General features: G+C 39.8%; 1 protein-coding gene across 2 annotated transcripts in view; it reads left to right on the plus strand.

Moving 5' to 3' along the window:
* THSD7B (thrombospondin type 1 domain containing 7B) overlaps window positions 1-15,705 on the plus strand; it is a 346,109-nt gene that overhangs the window by 147,146 nt on the left and 183,258 nt on the right. For both annotated transcript variants that reach the window (XM_076343106.1, XM_076343107.1), the window contains exons 7-8: window positions 6,543-6,698; window positions 8,407-8,604. In XM_076343106.1, the coding sequence (XP_076199221.1) occupies window positions 6,543-6,698; window positions 8,407-8,604 (354 nt within the window). The remainder of the gene's footprint in view (window positions 1-6,542; window positions 6,699-8,406; window positions 8,605-15,705) is intronic.

A 15,705-nucleotide genomic window follows, 5' to 3' on the forward strand; every position in this document is an offset into this window, starting at 1 on the left:
ACAGAGAGCCCTGTTTGAACGTGCCACCATCCCCTTGGGTGCTAGCTGTCTTGTGAGCCACCAGGTCCGACTCTTTAGAAACAGTAAGTTGGTTGTGCAGGTTGTTGCCATTTATGGCTGTTGCCATCCTGCATATTTATTGGGAAAAGACTGTGTTGATGGAGATAAGCTGCCCGTAGGAGTTGGTGCGGGATATGCCCTGTTGTAATGAATATGAGCCCTGTGTGGAGTACGAGCCCTGTATTAAATGCACGCTGTTTTTTTTTCAAATTTATGCTGGTGAAGCTGCAGGAATGAGAAGACTGATTTACTCTACGGAAATTAGAATTTAGGGACTTTGATGTTTAAATCCTGTTGTCCTTGTCTGGTTTATGAAATTGAAGAGGAATAGGTTAGAATATATGAGTAATGAGAAAACTTGACTAGGACCACAGGGGGGAGAGAACTGATGGTCAGCAGTGGTGTGAAAAAAGCTTTGTTTGACTGGCTTGTGGTACAGCAACAGGAGCATCCAGCCTGCGGCTTAGTTGACCTGAATCACAGAAACCATGTTCTCAGGTGGAAGAAGAACCCCCCTCTAGGGATCCCTCTCATCCCAAACTAGTTATTTATCATTGGGATGACTGAACTGGCTTGAAAAGATGAGAAATACACCTCTGAAGTGTAGAACATAATCAGGCAAGTCTGCATCAGATTTATATTGCGAGGATGCCGATTTATTGATCTGTAAGCTCACCAAATGCTGAGCAGAATTTACAAGATACAACTAACGTAATGGAAAAATAAATATGTAACAGCTGGCTTCTTCAGGGGAAACCCTTTAGAAGCAAGAGAGGAAATGATTTTATTCAGATCGTTGCGGTGCTTGACAGTAGTGTTTAAATGTGTATTTCAAAAATTTTAGTTTGAATCCATTAGGAAAAAAACATTTTCCCTAATGTCTCTTAGAGGTGTAATATTTTCAGTTCTTTCTTGTCTAGAAGCTAATTAAAGGAAAATGAAGAGAATAATGTATAAAAAGACTTTGACAGTGAAAGAAGTGTGCCTTCTAAAAGCGGCCTTATAAAGAATATGTCTTTTTTGTCAACAAGCTATTTGATATGAACACAAAATATTTATCCCTTTATAAATACTTTTATTTATACAGCTGGCTTTGGTGTGCAGCAAATAATGTGCTGCCCAGTCAGTTCACATGAGATACTAGGTTTTAGTTCAGGGTCTTATCTTTGAAATCTAAGATTTTAATTGCATTTTTATTTTTGCCATTATTTCCTGCCACTGGAACTGGATTAATTTTACTGAAAACAGTGACGGTTTGTTCTGAGTAATTTTGTCCCGTTGTTGTTATGAGGACGGGGACCTGCATTGTGTTCAAACAATAATGTTGAGTCAGATGAAAAAATAAAAGGATTTGTATGTTCAAGGCTACACCACAAACTGGGACACTGGGGAGAGATAACAAAGCCCATGGTGGCTGGGCTGGTCCTGGAACAGGAGACATTCGAGATAAATCAAGCTTGTGAACTTGGGCCTGCTCTGTGCGGAGCAGCCCTGCTGCTTTCAGGATCCGAGCTGGCATGGCCATGCCACGAGTGGACTAGCTTAGCGTGTCACCGGCTTAGCTTTGGGCCACCTGTACCACGCCCCAGTATCACAGACACATCCATAGTGGTGCTTTTTTCGTGGTACCAGGGCTCCTGCAGTGAGGCGGCATTCACAGAACAGATTTCTGCTCCTTGGTGCTCCTTCCTGTTGAATGAACGCTAAACTTAGCGATGGGCAAAGTTCACACTCTTACAAGGCTTTCACGAAGTATATCCCCACCTTTGGGTTTTTTCTTCCGTTTTCCTTGTCACCCTCTCCGGCGGTCTATCCCAGTCATTTCCAGCATCTGGTGGCCTTTTCCGGAAAACAGCCAACAAGGCTCAGACATCCTGGAGAATCCCTTTTTCCTTCCCGTCATTGCCTTCACTGGCATCCCAGCATCCCTGTTGCCTCCACTGTTTTTCCTGGACGCTCTTAATGACTTGTCGCCTCTGGTCTGCTCAGTCGTGTGACTGCTGGTGGGAAGTCCCATGTTCACTCTGAATTTTTGCCAGATCTGCGGTTTCTGTCAATAATCTCTGCGAATTCTGCTGTAGTGAAACACCACAATATCCCAGTTGGGATCGGGATCCCATTGTACAGCAGAGGATATGGACACGGGGAAACTTTTTATTCCATGGAGTGCTAATAGTCTGTGTCACTTTAATAAAATTGCGAGGATCTTTATTGTTCTGAAATACATTAAACCATTGTTGCTCTTGGCAATCCGCTATTAACCCTCTTTCATGCTGTGATTAGCCTTCTATTCATACTTTGTTTCTTGTCTGTTAAATAGATTTTAATTGAAAATAGGACTTCAACTTTGTGCCTTGCGGTTTCAAAACTAATTGATAAAAAAAAGCATAAAGGCACCCTTTCCATCAGGCATGGGGTGCATTAGGCTTTTTAATGGAGGGATGCACTGGACTAGGGTTGGTGCTGTTTCCAGGCTAGTTAAATTACATTCACTGCTTCTCCTTTGTCTAATCTTTTGTTTTTGCTATAAAAGCAAGTCTTTCAGGTTAGAGAAATTACTTACAAATGTTGTGCTGGTTTATCCCTATTATGTTGTACACATGTAGCTGTTTTTATAACACAACTCATTCCTTTGTGATTTTTCTCAAGTAATTTCCCTTCATATTGATCCAAGTGTCTTTGGTTTATAAGTCCTGGCAAAGGCAGTGAGAACTTTTACAAAGATATGCCATCCCTTTCTTGTACCCTGGCAATCATTAATTTGCCTTAGTTTTGCCAAAAGATATGGTACACATCCGGATTTATTGCCTTGAGAATTGAATATGGTTGCACCGGTATATAAGAGACAGTCCTGATACTCTTTACTTGTATTCCAGATATGTCAGTGATATTTAGAAATGTCTCATTTCAGTGTTAATAACAGAAATACTTGGTTTTTCATTGTAAAAAGGAAATGAAGTTAAGGTCTAGGGAAAAAAGTGTTATTTACCTCCCGAGGAGTGAAAAACTAACTTTGAAAGGAATCACTGCAGCTAAAATGCCATCCTATATATTTCTCTTTCTGTCTGGCCATGAATGCTTTTTAACATAGTGGTGGTATGTATGCCTGCAAGTATGTGTCCATATGACTACATTCACAGATAATTTATTTATTGGCTTAAAATTACATTATGGAAATAATCATATCAGAGCTGATTTCCTCTTCCACTCTTCCTCCAAATCACTACCTCGTAAAAATATATAGGGAAACAAGATACTTTAGAACCCAATTTATTATCTCCTGCTGGTAGCAATAACCTGAAAATAACAGCAAATAGTAAAATTCAAACTTGAGGCAGACACTGGTGCTGGGAACCGCTGTAGTCGCATTTATAAAGGATAGATCCAATATAACAGCTATAGAAATGTGCAATGTTTCAGAGGCTCCCAGATTAGTACTTGATTGCTTTTTCAAGTTTGTTCTATAGATTGGGAAGAACACGGGATTTTAAAAGGTACGAACAAGCGTAATAAAAAAGCTGCTACTTGAATTAGAGATTTTGCCTCCCCCTCTCGTTCTTCTCTTCCCTGGCTTCTGCCTTTCCCCTTCTGCCAAAAAAGTGGCTAATATTTTTCCAAGGAAAATAATTACACAAAAAGCACTTTTTCTATATGAATGTAGGAAAATGCCATTACAAAGTCAATTATTGAGCAAAATCAGAAGGCTGTCTGGTACATAAAGGCAGTCCTAGCAGCTGTGTTCATTTATCATTGGCATAATGTGAGGTTTTTTTCCTGAACAGGACATCCCCAGCCAGGCTATCTGCGCCTTTTTGGAGGCTGGCGTGTGTGAGAATTTTGTCATTTAAAAGATTCACAGAAGAAACCCACCTTATAGTTCCTTAAAAAAAAAAAAAAAAAGGTATTTATTAGAGTATGAAAGAATAGCGATAGAAAAATCACATCAAGCTTTTAAATAAAACTGATGGAAATCAACTGATGGAAATCAGAGCTGTCAATCAAATGGCTGAAGAAGGGATGAAACTCTTTTATAGAAGACCCCGCTGGTCCATCCAGTCACTCTGGCTGTCGTGCTGGAAAACATGGCTCTTTATACCCGCCTGTTTTTGGAAAAGGATGCTATTGTATATGCATTTATTAATGCAGCTTGTTTCTTTTTGTTCTTGTCTTATTCCTGAAGACTTTCACTGGAGGACTGTAGTCAGTGTAGAGTGAGTATAAACTGGCACAGACCTAGAATATATTTGGATATTTGATTAGAATAGTCTGTGTATTTTCTGATTTACATTTTACAGAATATATAGAATTACTTAAGGAAGTGGGTAAACAAGCAGTCTTATTCTAGTGACAAGTAGGATGTTGGTCCTGGGAAAAGCATTCCCAGTGCTAGAATTAAATGGGGCATCAGCCTGAGGGAGGAAGAGGGAGCGGGAAGGTGGTTGGCAGGGAGAGGAAGGCAGGGTTTTCCTCCAAAATAGGAAAGAGTCTTCCATGAGTCTGGGATGGCTGGTAGGCTCAGCTGACCGACAAAAACCTACCCCTTTAACTTTTTGTAATCAATTTTTCTTGTTTTTCTTTTATCCAAACTCAATTTAAAATACCCTCAGCACCGCTGGTTGTAGCTGGTTAGTTTTCAAGGCAGGAGAACCAACCTGCTTTATCTAGTGACTTCCACATTTAGATAGTTAAATTGCAATATAGAGACAATCTAAAAATCAGTGAGGGGGAAAGAGCCATTGCTACGATGACGCCTTGAGTTAGAGCAGATTAGGACTGGACTTTATTCCTTGGGTTGAACGTATGCACTCAAATTTATTTCTTTTCATTTCTTCAAGTGAACTCTCCAAAAATGATACAGTTTTGCAACGCTTGATGCTGAAAGGCAGGTTAAGCCATGCATGAGACTTCTTGGTAAAATAAATACTCTTATCCTTAAAACTCTAGTATTTATCTCATTCTGTCTGTCACTTCACTTGCAAGGTCTCTAGAAAAGGTCTGTTTATGTTAGCATTCAGCTGAATTGGATTTATGCCACCTTGCTGTAATCTCTAAATGAACATGTCAAAGGCCTTACGATGTCTCAGAAATCATTCAGAAAATGGTCTTTTTTACGAACGTATTATCTTTCAGCTTAGAATTAAATTGCATCTGTTGTTTAATCCTGTTATTCTGATGAGCTGGAATCATAAGCACTGATATTGCTCTTAAGTCCAATAATGATTCTATGATTCTAAGTCTCAACTTCAGGATCAAATCAAAATTTATTGGGCTTTTGAGCACTGAAGTCTTGTGTTTCAAAGAAAAAAGTTGTGGTTTTCTTCAAATGATTAATTTTAAAGAAAATGGTAAAATATCAGAAAAAGAAAAGATTACTCGTATATTGGGCATATTTTTATAAATTCTTTTCAAGTCAATTCCATGCATGGAAGCAAAGAAAAACAGACATTAAAAACAAAAATGAGGATAAAGCAAACTCAGTAGCTATAGAAATTAATGAAGTGTTGGTAATACCATGGCAGAGTAAACTCAAACAAGCCTTTGCCTTTTGAAAGGCTGCTTTGATATTGATTTATCTAAAGAGACAGCCAAATTCAGCCCATAATGTAATTAAAATGCAATATCATATAACGACTCAGAAGATAGATTTAAGAGTCTTTCCCCTTCTTTTCCTTCCTCCCTCTGCCCCGAATAAAAAGGTGAGAGAAGTTAATTGAAACTAGAAATCTCTTACGATAAATGAAAATACAAAGGGAATCAGCTTTCCAGATTTATTGTCAGTATCAACAAAACTGGTACTTTGGCAGAGTTCGAGGTCGGCTCATCTCATAGATGAGGAGGTCTGGAGATCCATGCCTGCCTTGGGTGCAGGCAATTCAAGTAAACGTCTCACCTCCCAGGCAGGAAAGACGCTTTCTGCATATGTCTGGGTAGAAGAAACCGAAAGCTCTGCTCAATTGTAATGAAAGTAGATGAAGAAAATTCAAAGGTCTGGATCCCGCAGAGAAGGCAGCGCCCCTGAAGGGGATGGGTATGGGGAGATTCCCCTGTCCTCATGCTTTTGTCACCTGCCTCTGCCTGGCTCCCAATTGCAGTGTGAGCTTTTTGGATCTCCTTCTTATACGTCTTTCTCTTCAGTACGGAGTAAAGAGGTCTCCTTGGCCATAAATGCAGGGGATTAGATTCCAGTTTGTTGCTCCAGCATTGTAGAAAATCAGCACTGAATTTATTATTAAAGCACCCGTTTACCATTAAGCATAGTTTTAAATGGCCTGCTGAATATGGATGATTTAGATAAAACTTTACGTGCCTTGCTGAACAGAGGATTAACTTTTTGCTCTGGGAGATAAGACCCTAAAAAAGTACTGCTTTTTGGTGCATTCGGGAAAACTAAGGCCAGCAGTAAACTTCGGAGCTCTGTGTGTTGGTCAGGGCAAAGTTGCAGCCCTGCTTTTCTTTTTTCCTTTCTTTTTTTTTCCTCTTAGTTACTAGACCAGTTGATGGGAAGCTATGCCTGGGTCCTGCTCCCTCTGCCTCCCAGCTGTGTAACCTGCTGTGCCCCTCCGAGTGCGTGGTGTCCGCCTGGTCAGTGTGGGGCCCCTGTCTTCACGAGAACTGCCAGGATCTCCAGGGAAGAAGAGGTAACGGCTGCTCTTATATATCACTTGCAGCATTGGGGGATCTAAAGCGAGTAATGGAATATTATAAGATTGCAAAAACAGTGGTGTCAAATTCTACATTGGGAGCTTAATGTATTTTTTTTTTTAAATTAATCTAACATAGGATGAAGCTCTTAGATGTGTGTACAGGAGTGGAATATGACCTTTAAAAGCTTTTTGCAGTTATTCTTGGGAGAAGAAAAAAAAAAAAGTAATATTTTCAGCCTGATTCAGCTCTTTTTATCCTGCACTGAACTTGGAGAAAAGGAGGATTTCTTGGGATAGCAGCTGCAAACCTCCATAGTGCCAGGCTGTCCCTCTCTGATCCTCCTCGGAAGCCCGCCTGCTTGGATTCGAGGGCAATGCTTGGGTGAGGTTGCAGGGCATCAGGACTGAAGTCCCTCCTGCCTTCTTGGAGTTTAGGCTCACCCGAGAGGTTGTTCTCATTGTTCTGGGTTTGGTTTAAATTCCTGGAAGAAGAGTATGCAAATATAATTTGACCCCCCTGGATCTTAACTGCCCAGTGTACATGTTTGTTGCTGCAACACTTTGAGATTCATTGCAGAGTCTTTCCTTCATTTACAAAATAAGTTGAAAGATGACTGTTGGAGTTCATATCAGGGAATGAATATTATTGTTTGGAAATTACACTTTTCTGAAAACAACATAAGTTTTTGAAGTGACCTGAGCCAGGCAGAATTTTTCAAATTTAAAAAAAAAAAAAAAAAAGATATTGTTAAGTATAAAGATTTGCAAAACCATTTCATTTTTAAATTGGTTTGAATTTCTTTTTGCTGGTTTGAGAATGGTAGGACTTCGATCTGTTGTATTCTCTGGAATGTTTTATGTTTCATTTTCTTTTCTGTTTCGTGGCCAAGGCATTTCCGTGTGGCCCCCACTAATGCTGTTATTTGCCCCTTGTCTGAGACTGTTGTAGGAAAGACCATGATGTATTTTTTTTCTGCCCTTCTTAGAATTCTGTGTCATTTACATAACAAAACATGCTGAAAGATACTTGCATAGTAGTTCTGCATTTTATAAGCAACATGACTTTTGGTTTTATTCGGAAGGAGGTAGATTATGTAATCAATTCGTTCATTATTTCTGTAACCTTCTTCTTCCACTTTACATTTGAATCTTCCAATTTAACAGGATGTCATTTCAAAGAGGTCTGATATGCATTATGTATCAGAAATCCTTCCACCTTCATAAGGCAGAACACTAATTTCTTAGTAAACTGCTCTGCTGTATCTCAAAACAAGTCTTTTCATTAGTGGATTCCCAGGCAGAATATAGATGTCCTTTATATCTTCAATTCCTTAACTGTTGCTCTCTTTTTATCTTAATGTTACTTAATGTTATCACATTAATATATGCATTAATATATGCATCAGTGGCAAATTCCTATATTTGAACATGTGTATTTCTATCTAATGTGGATGAAAAGGAAAAAGAAATGTGAAAAATGTTGGTTGTTGGAATTCTTTACGCACTCTTAGATTTTGCATGCCCGGACTGTGGGCACATGCAGCCAAGTGCCGTCCTAATCAATTCAGTTTGTAAGTGTTGTACTCTTGTTTGTCTTTGTATCCCCCAGTTCCAGATGCCCTATGTAGTCCTCTTGCTACTAGATTATTGGTATAAATATTTTTTGCAGCTGTCCAGTTAATTCAGTTTCTCTTTTTTCCAGGCTTTAGAATGAGACAAAGGCAAGTGATCGTAGAACCCGTAGGCACTCTGGCAGGTTGTCCGCATTTAATTGAATCTATTCCTTGTGAAGACCCGATGTGTTATGAGTGGATTGTTTCAGAAGGAATATGTGTGACTCACCATGGAAAATGTGGACCTGGAAACCACATCCTGAAAGCTGTATGCAAGAACAAGAGAGGTACGTAATGGTATCATTTTAAAAGCCCCATGGTTTTTTGTGCCTCCTTTTAAAATGGCATTCTGCTGCAGAGCAATTGCGATTATTTACAATAGCTCCTTCCTGAATTTTTATGAAACTTTCATATTTTTGCATTGACTGTGATGCTCACAAAAGCCTAGCGCTGATATTACTGGGGATTTTGCTTGGAGCAAAATAAAATATTCTATTTTGTCATAAAGGAGATGGCTCACCAGTACAGGTCATGTGTTGTCACTGCTGGCCTTATCACAACAACAGTGGGATACCAATGGCCTGGTTCTCCCTAGAATCCTTTTTTTTGCACATCTTGTACTGAAATAGGGCTGTCACTGAGGCCAGCAGCACTATGGGCATTCACAAAATTAATCTGGCCCCTAGCATTTCTTCTATCCTCAGTTTTTAACGTGCAGCCTGAATGTTTATCTCAGTACGATAACCCTCTTACGGTCATGAGAAGGGACGCTCGGTTGTGCTGCCAAATTTAATACAAGAATTAGATGTAAATGAAATGATCGTACTAAGTAATACTTGGCAGCAGTTTGAGACCTGCAGTGTATTCAGTTTACAAGTTGTTAATAATGAATAAGTACATTTTTATATGACGTTTACAAACAACCAGCAAGAGCTTATTTCTCGTGCATGGTTTGAACCTCAGCCAAAAGTTTCATTTCTTGATAAGGTCAGTGTTGTCAGATCTTTAGATTCAATTACATGGAGCACGATTTTGCAGTCCTTAGTCACAGTGAGACTGTGCTATCATCTCAAACGTGGCAAAATTACAGAACTTTAGAGCCTGATATTATATCTGAAATGGAGAATTCTTCTTTTACATGGTGCTGAGACCGATCACAGGAAACAATTTCAAGTCGATAACTAGGGGTTAATTGGCAAGTGGTTAAAAATAGTGTGTCATTTATGAGGCATTAGAATCTAACAGAATGAAATGATGGCTGCTTTGTCTGAAGAGCACAGATCCTCCTGAAAGACATTGAAAATATATGTGCTTTTCTTGTAAGTTTGTGAAAATGGGGCAAAAAAAATCTTCAACTGTTACAAAATGACAAAGCCACAATATAGTGGAGAGCAAAGAGCGGCCTCTGAATTTTGTCTGAGTGGTTTCTTCCGATGTGTGATCATAACTTTAGGTCCGGTCCTGCAGTGATGTGCGCAGATGGAGTCTTGTATTGCTAAGGAGCACCATGTACTTCACACTGTTAAAACTGTGCCAACATCCACTTTTATGCTCCAACTTGCGACTCGGAAGGAAAGCATATAACATGGCAGATGCTCATTGATCTCTGATCAAACTGTACTCTGTGGCTATGATCCTTAAGAAGCCATGCCTTTGAAGTGTCTCTTCTTCACTTAATCGTTCAACAAGATTTTGGAAGTTTCACAGTACCCTTTTTCACTTCAATTACTCTGTGCGTGTTCTAGTTACAAAAAAAAAAAGTTGGGACATTCTTCCCACCCTGCCACCCCGAGGCAAACATTGTCACTGGACGTGATCGTTGTCCAGTACTAATTGAGAAGGTTTCACAAGGAAATATCCAGATCACTAGGCAGATTAGAAGCACTGTTTTAAACTTTTCTGAATTACTAGTTTTAAAATTTTCTGAATTTTTGATCCAGTAGGATAGGACTGGCAGAGTCCTTAAAGTCAAGGTTGAAAAAAAAAAAAAAATCAATTTGTTTCTTTTTCTGTCAATCCAGTAATATTAGTTGCTTTGTTTATAACCTTTTTTCCTTCTGTAATGTTCTCTTACTAGATTCCCATTGCAAAAAGTGGTGTATTTTCTTGGATAAAAGCTGGAGTAAGTGTCAGAGTTGCATAAAGTGTTTTGCCTGGAATCGTTGGTCAGTTGGTAGTGGAAAGCCAGTAGGGAGTCATATGAAACTGTGAGACCTATCAATTACAGATAAAATAGCATAAGGCCTATACTAATGCATAGCGTTATATAGTTCAAAATTCTGTGCGAGTAACTGCTCTGCTGAAAGCATTTAGGGTAGCTGCATTATGTGCTGGTATTTTCATTTACTTAAGTATCTTTTGTAGAATTCAGCTCCATATCCTACAATCCAGTCTTTTATCCAGTGATTCTGTCATCTGTGCCTGGCATTGTTGCTCAGTATTGCCACTGAATGCCTAAAGGGATAAAAAAATACATTTTTTTGGACACCATTAAATGACAAAATCCAATGGATCATCATCTCAACAACAGTTCATTTGGGCCTGGAGTATGTTGATTAGAGTACTTCGGGTCTTCTGTGTATTCCTGCCTGCAAGACGTCTTCATTTTCATAGAAATGCCAGACTTTTTGGCATTATGCTCTCCTTTTTCTCTCCTCTTCTTGCTGCAGTGTGTTAGTTCACTTCTCTTTAGAAGTTAGAAGTAGCTCATCTGTCAGTCCTATTTGTGTCAGCCAATTTGCGGAAGGACTTGGCATCACGGCTTCTTGCCCTTGCCCATCTCCTCCTCTCCTTCCATCCACAGCGTGGCTGAACCTGTGTCCTTCGCTAGCCTGTGCTCTGCTGTGTAATGCTGGGCTGTTGCGTACTGCTCTCCATGGCTCAGAGACCTGAGGCCTTTTTCATGAGAAGACTGTTTTTTCCCTTGCCAAAAATGAGCTTTAATTACATTGACTGCAGCGGAAGGGGACTGGCCATGTTTTTCAGTTCTCTCTCCCATGGCAGAGGACTTTGCTGCTGCCGGCAGAGCCTGTGGGATCCCGTTGGCCTAAACTTCCCTCCAGCAAGGTGGAGCTTGGAGGCGCATCTTTGTCTCTGGTATATGTTGATAGACAGTGAGTGAAGTTAACAAGGCGTTAGCCCTTCTCTGTCCCACTTCTGGTCACCCCAGTGTCTTTCTCCCATGCCACATCTCTTGCACACTCATGGTGCCAGCCCATGCTGTGAGAGAGGGTTGGGAGGAACCTGTTTGGGAGGTGAGCAGGGAGCAGTGGCTAACTAACCTCTTTCTCCAACTGAAACCTCACCTTCAGAGCCCCTTGTAGTGTCCTTTCTTTCCATTTTAAAAAGCCATCCTTTCTGGTGAGAAGATCTTGTGGTACTGACCCAGGTAACAAACTGCTGCTGGCCTGAGCTGGAGCTTGAACAACTCAGGAGTGAGTCACACATGGGTCTAACTCTGGTTTGCAGGGTTTCTCTGAAGAATTCCCCATCAAAGCAGTATCTCTTTGTAAGGGCTTGTATGAATTTCAGTGACGTAGCACTCTTACTTCCACTCAGTCTAGAGGGACAGAAATGACTTCTTGTTTCTTAAAGGTTAATACAGGGGGTCCATAATGAAGGGGCCGCCATAGGGCACGGAGTGCTACTCTACTTTCATGGAGTAGCTGGAGTCTGTAATTTGTGATTTGCAGCAGTTAGCATAGATGAGGAGGAATGAGAAGACCGTAATCATCTCATTACTTTGTCATTGTTACGTGTCTGTCTGCTCCCACCTCGTAGTGTCTCTAATCTCTGTTAATAAGTTATTGAACATGCATATGATGCTTGCGAGAAACTCGTAGTGTCTGGTCCATATCCCTCGAGTGCACCTCTTCTGTAGCATCAGAAGACAGTAGTGTAATAAATCAAATTAAATTAAATAATGTGTAGAAATGCAATGAAGTAATGCATAGAATGGGAGAAGACCTATATTGCACGCTTCTTCCAAACAAAATTCTTCAGCAAAGTGTTTTTTATTTAGCTAGTGAAGGACAACAGATACTTTTGGGGAAGTCTGTGAAGCCAAAAGAATAGAACAGGAAAATGGATGATGATACTAAAAAATGGATTGTGTAAGAGTATCATTGGGTACATGGATCTATAATTCAGATCAAAGAATTAATTTGAAAACTCTTTTTTTATATTCACAGACAACCCAAGATTTATTTGTGATTTTTCTCAGAGTTGTTGTTTTAGGTTGTTCAACAAGCAATTGAATAATCTCCTGTTTGTAATGTATTCTTGATCAAATAGTTGCAAGTATTTGACATTTGAATTTGGGTAGTCTTGATTAGAACTGACAAACATTACTGTGCATTGACCAGATGAAAATAACTCTCTGAAAACTTTCCAGTTCATTTGCTCTCTGTAAATGTTGCTGCTCAGTAGATACAAAGCCATGGTAACATTAGACAGCAGGACTTGGCTCAGGGTCAGCGGGTACAAGTTCAGTCCAAACAGGAGCTGGTGTGTCTTCGTCGGTAGTTTCCCAGTCTTTTGGTTTAGGTGCTAAGAAATACAACTGGATTTAACATGTAAATGTTGTTGGGTTCAGTCTGATGAAGGAATTTGGGAACCCTCTTTATTGTTATTTTTCATATCTATTTTAGGCTGTATTAATAATAGAAAAATAGACTGAAACAAGACAAATGTTGAACCAAACTGTGGTTTTTAGAAATGCATGTTATAGGCATGTAGCTTGTGAACAGAGCAGTTGTTATGGTGAGGACTACAACCTGAGAACATATGTAAAAGGAACTACAACAATAAATTCATGAAATAACAAGTATGACTCATAAAAGTAACAATTCATTTTTCAAGCATTTTATAAATGTTTCTGACAATTTTGTAAACTAAATCTCACCTATTAGCAGTGCTCTTGAATAGCGTGTAAAATGTTATTACTCAGAATCATACCCGCAAGTTGTCAGTCTATTTTGTTGTAATTCCCATGTCATCATTTATTAATTTGCTTCTGCTTGTTCTGATTCCTACCAGAAGAACTATTAGTAACAAAGACGATTTCTCTGTGATAGTGAGCAGCATAATGTCTAAATAATAAAAAACATGAAATAATTTATACCCAAAGGCTTAATTGTTTTAATCAGAAATTATCAGATCGGCAACAAGGTTTAATGCAAAGGTAATGTGATTTTGCTGGATTCAGGTGGTTTTACTCTACTCCTAGTTAACAGATCTAATCACAGCTCAAAAGCTGCTGAGTATTTGCCTTTCTATACTGTCAACTTGGGTATCAGGGTTTCTTTGTTTTGTGGGAGTTAAAATTGTGGGGTTGTCTTCCTTTTTGAGGACAGTATTTATGACAGTGACGAATAATCTATCGGTTCCTTATTCGTGCACTGTTCACACAGTGATAAGGAGATGCAGGTGCCAAACCCAGAGGAGCAGAGTCCGGAGGTGCCCAGAACATTGCTGTCGCGCTTCTCCTGTAGCACCGAAATGACTATTCCCGGGACCTGTCACAAAGCCACCTTCTTCAGCAGCACCTCACCTAGGTGCTCCCAGGCACTTTGGAGGTTTCTGCGCACCTTTCCCAGCCTGTTATCTGTTAAATGAATAATATCTGGCAGGTCCTGGGACTCCCGGCTGTAAGGGGCGAACCACCCTGTTACAGACAATCTGCCAAGATGGCAGCTTAGAAATAAAACATGCTGCAATCCTACTGTCACAGCTGTTACGGTGGCAAGATGTTTTCTTTAAGTGTTCTAAGTGGAATAAGCTGCTGGCTTCAAGTTGCAAGAGTTATCCGAGCCGGGGGGGCAGCACCCATCGCCTGAGCCCAGGCTCACTGAGCCTCAGCACTGCCGGACACGGGCTGCACGAGCGGCAGCAAAGAGCAGTCAGGAACATAAATTGTTGTGGAGTAAAAAATCAATCATCCTCACTTCAGCAGTGTTACGCCGGATGATTAAACCTGTGTTTTTGGTTTTCCTTTTTCCTTTTTTTCCTGGAACTAACATTATAAAAAAACACCCCCCCAGACAAACCAACCAACCAACCAGGGCATATTTGCAGGGGGTGGTGAATAGAAGAAACCCACAAAATAAGGGTGTTCACCAACCTTTTAGGCATGTTGCTCCTTTTGCTTTCTAGCAGAAAACTTTTATACTATTTCTGCCGCTGTTCTGGCAGTACTGGTAAGAGTCATTTCAGCACGACAGTTTTTTTTTACTTTCCTGTGTGATCTCTTTGGTTCCAGGCAGTCGGTATCTAGAACGTGGCACTTGTCAAGAAGACAAGAGGGATTTTGTTTTTAAGTGTTAGTAAGTTCACTGAAAAAGTACATGTTTGGGATGAAATACATCTGTTTCCCAATTTCTGTTCCATTTGACAGTTTTATTTGTAAAACTGGAGAACAATATTTCAGAGAGTCAGAATGTTTTCTTTCAGCTTTTTTTTTCATATTAAATGTTTAATGTTTGCTTTTCTGGTAAATGAACTAGACCAAGTCTGAAACGAAATTAAAAAATCAAAATATTTTTAAAAGAGTGTGTTAATATAACAGCAAAATATTCCTTTTAGATTAAGCAAACATTTTGCCTTATCCTGAAATTACTTTTTTCCTAAATCCTGTCCCAATCTCTCTTCAGTCTACTTAAAACAGTTAGTTTTTTCTTCCTTTTCCTTTTTTTTTTTTTTTTTTTGGTTCAGTACCCAAACAGAAATCCATTATTCACACAGTTCTATTGACAGAGCAGACAGTGAAATCCTGTTGGATTTCAAGCGAAGAGTAAAGGGAAGTAAAGTAATCAAAGCAGTGTTATTTTAAGATCCAATGTTATGTTCTGCCAGAGCTTGACAGTGAAGCGCTGCACTTACGGAAGCTGAAGACTCTTTGGGGGTAGAATATTAATAATGGTGTGCTCAGTTACCTGTCTGTACTTCCAGTTCAATCACAACGTGTCCTGTGGTCCCTAAGAACGGTTGGCCGCAGAGGCAGCTTGCGATGTGTGCTCCGCTCGGTGCACAGCATCACGGGAGGCAGGAGCATCCCCAACGGCTCCGCTTGAATCCTCCAGAAGGAAGGGGCTGCAAGTAGAGATGATGTCTGGTTTTATTCCTGGTTGAGGGCATGAAGCTAGCAGCTTTCTGAGAAGTTCTGTTTTAACAGAAATCTCAGCAAAGCCAAGTTCTTACCTGGGGAGAATTCTTGATTTTTCATCTTGTAATGGATTAATGAAATAGAATGAATTTGCAGGGTCTGTTTAATTTCTTGGAGAAAAGATTTACTGTGTTCAATTTATTGAAAGTAAGTTTTAAAGAAGTTCTTTCTGACATATCAGAATAAGATCTTAAATCTCCATTGATGCATTGTGTCCAGTGACACA

Source organism: Aptenodytes patagonicus, chromosome 6 (genome assembly GCF_965638725.1).
Source record: "Aptenodytes patagonicus chromosome 6, bAptPat1.pri.cur, whole genome shotgun sequence".
In the NCBI taxonomy this organism is placed as follows: Eukaryota; Metazoa; Chordata; class Aves; order Sphenisciformes; family Spheniscidae; genus Aptenodytes; species Aptenodytes patagonicus.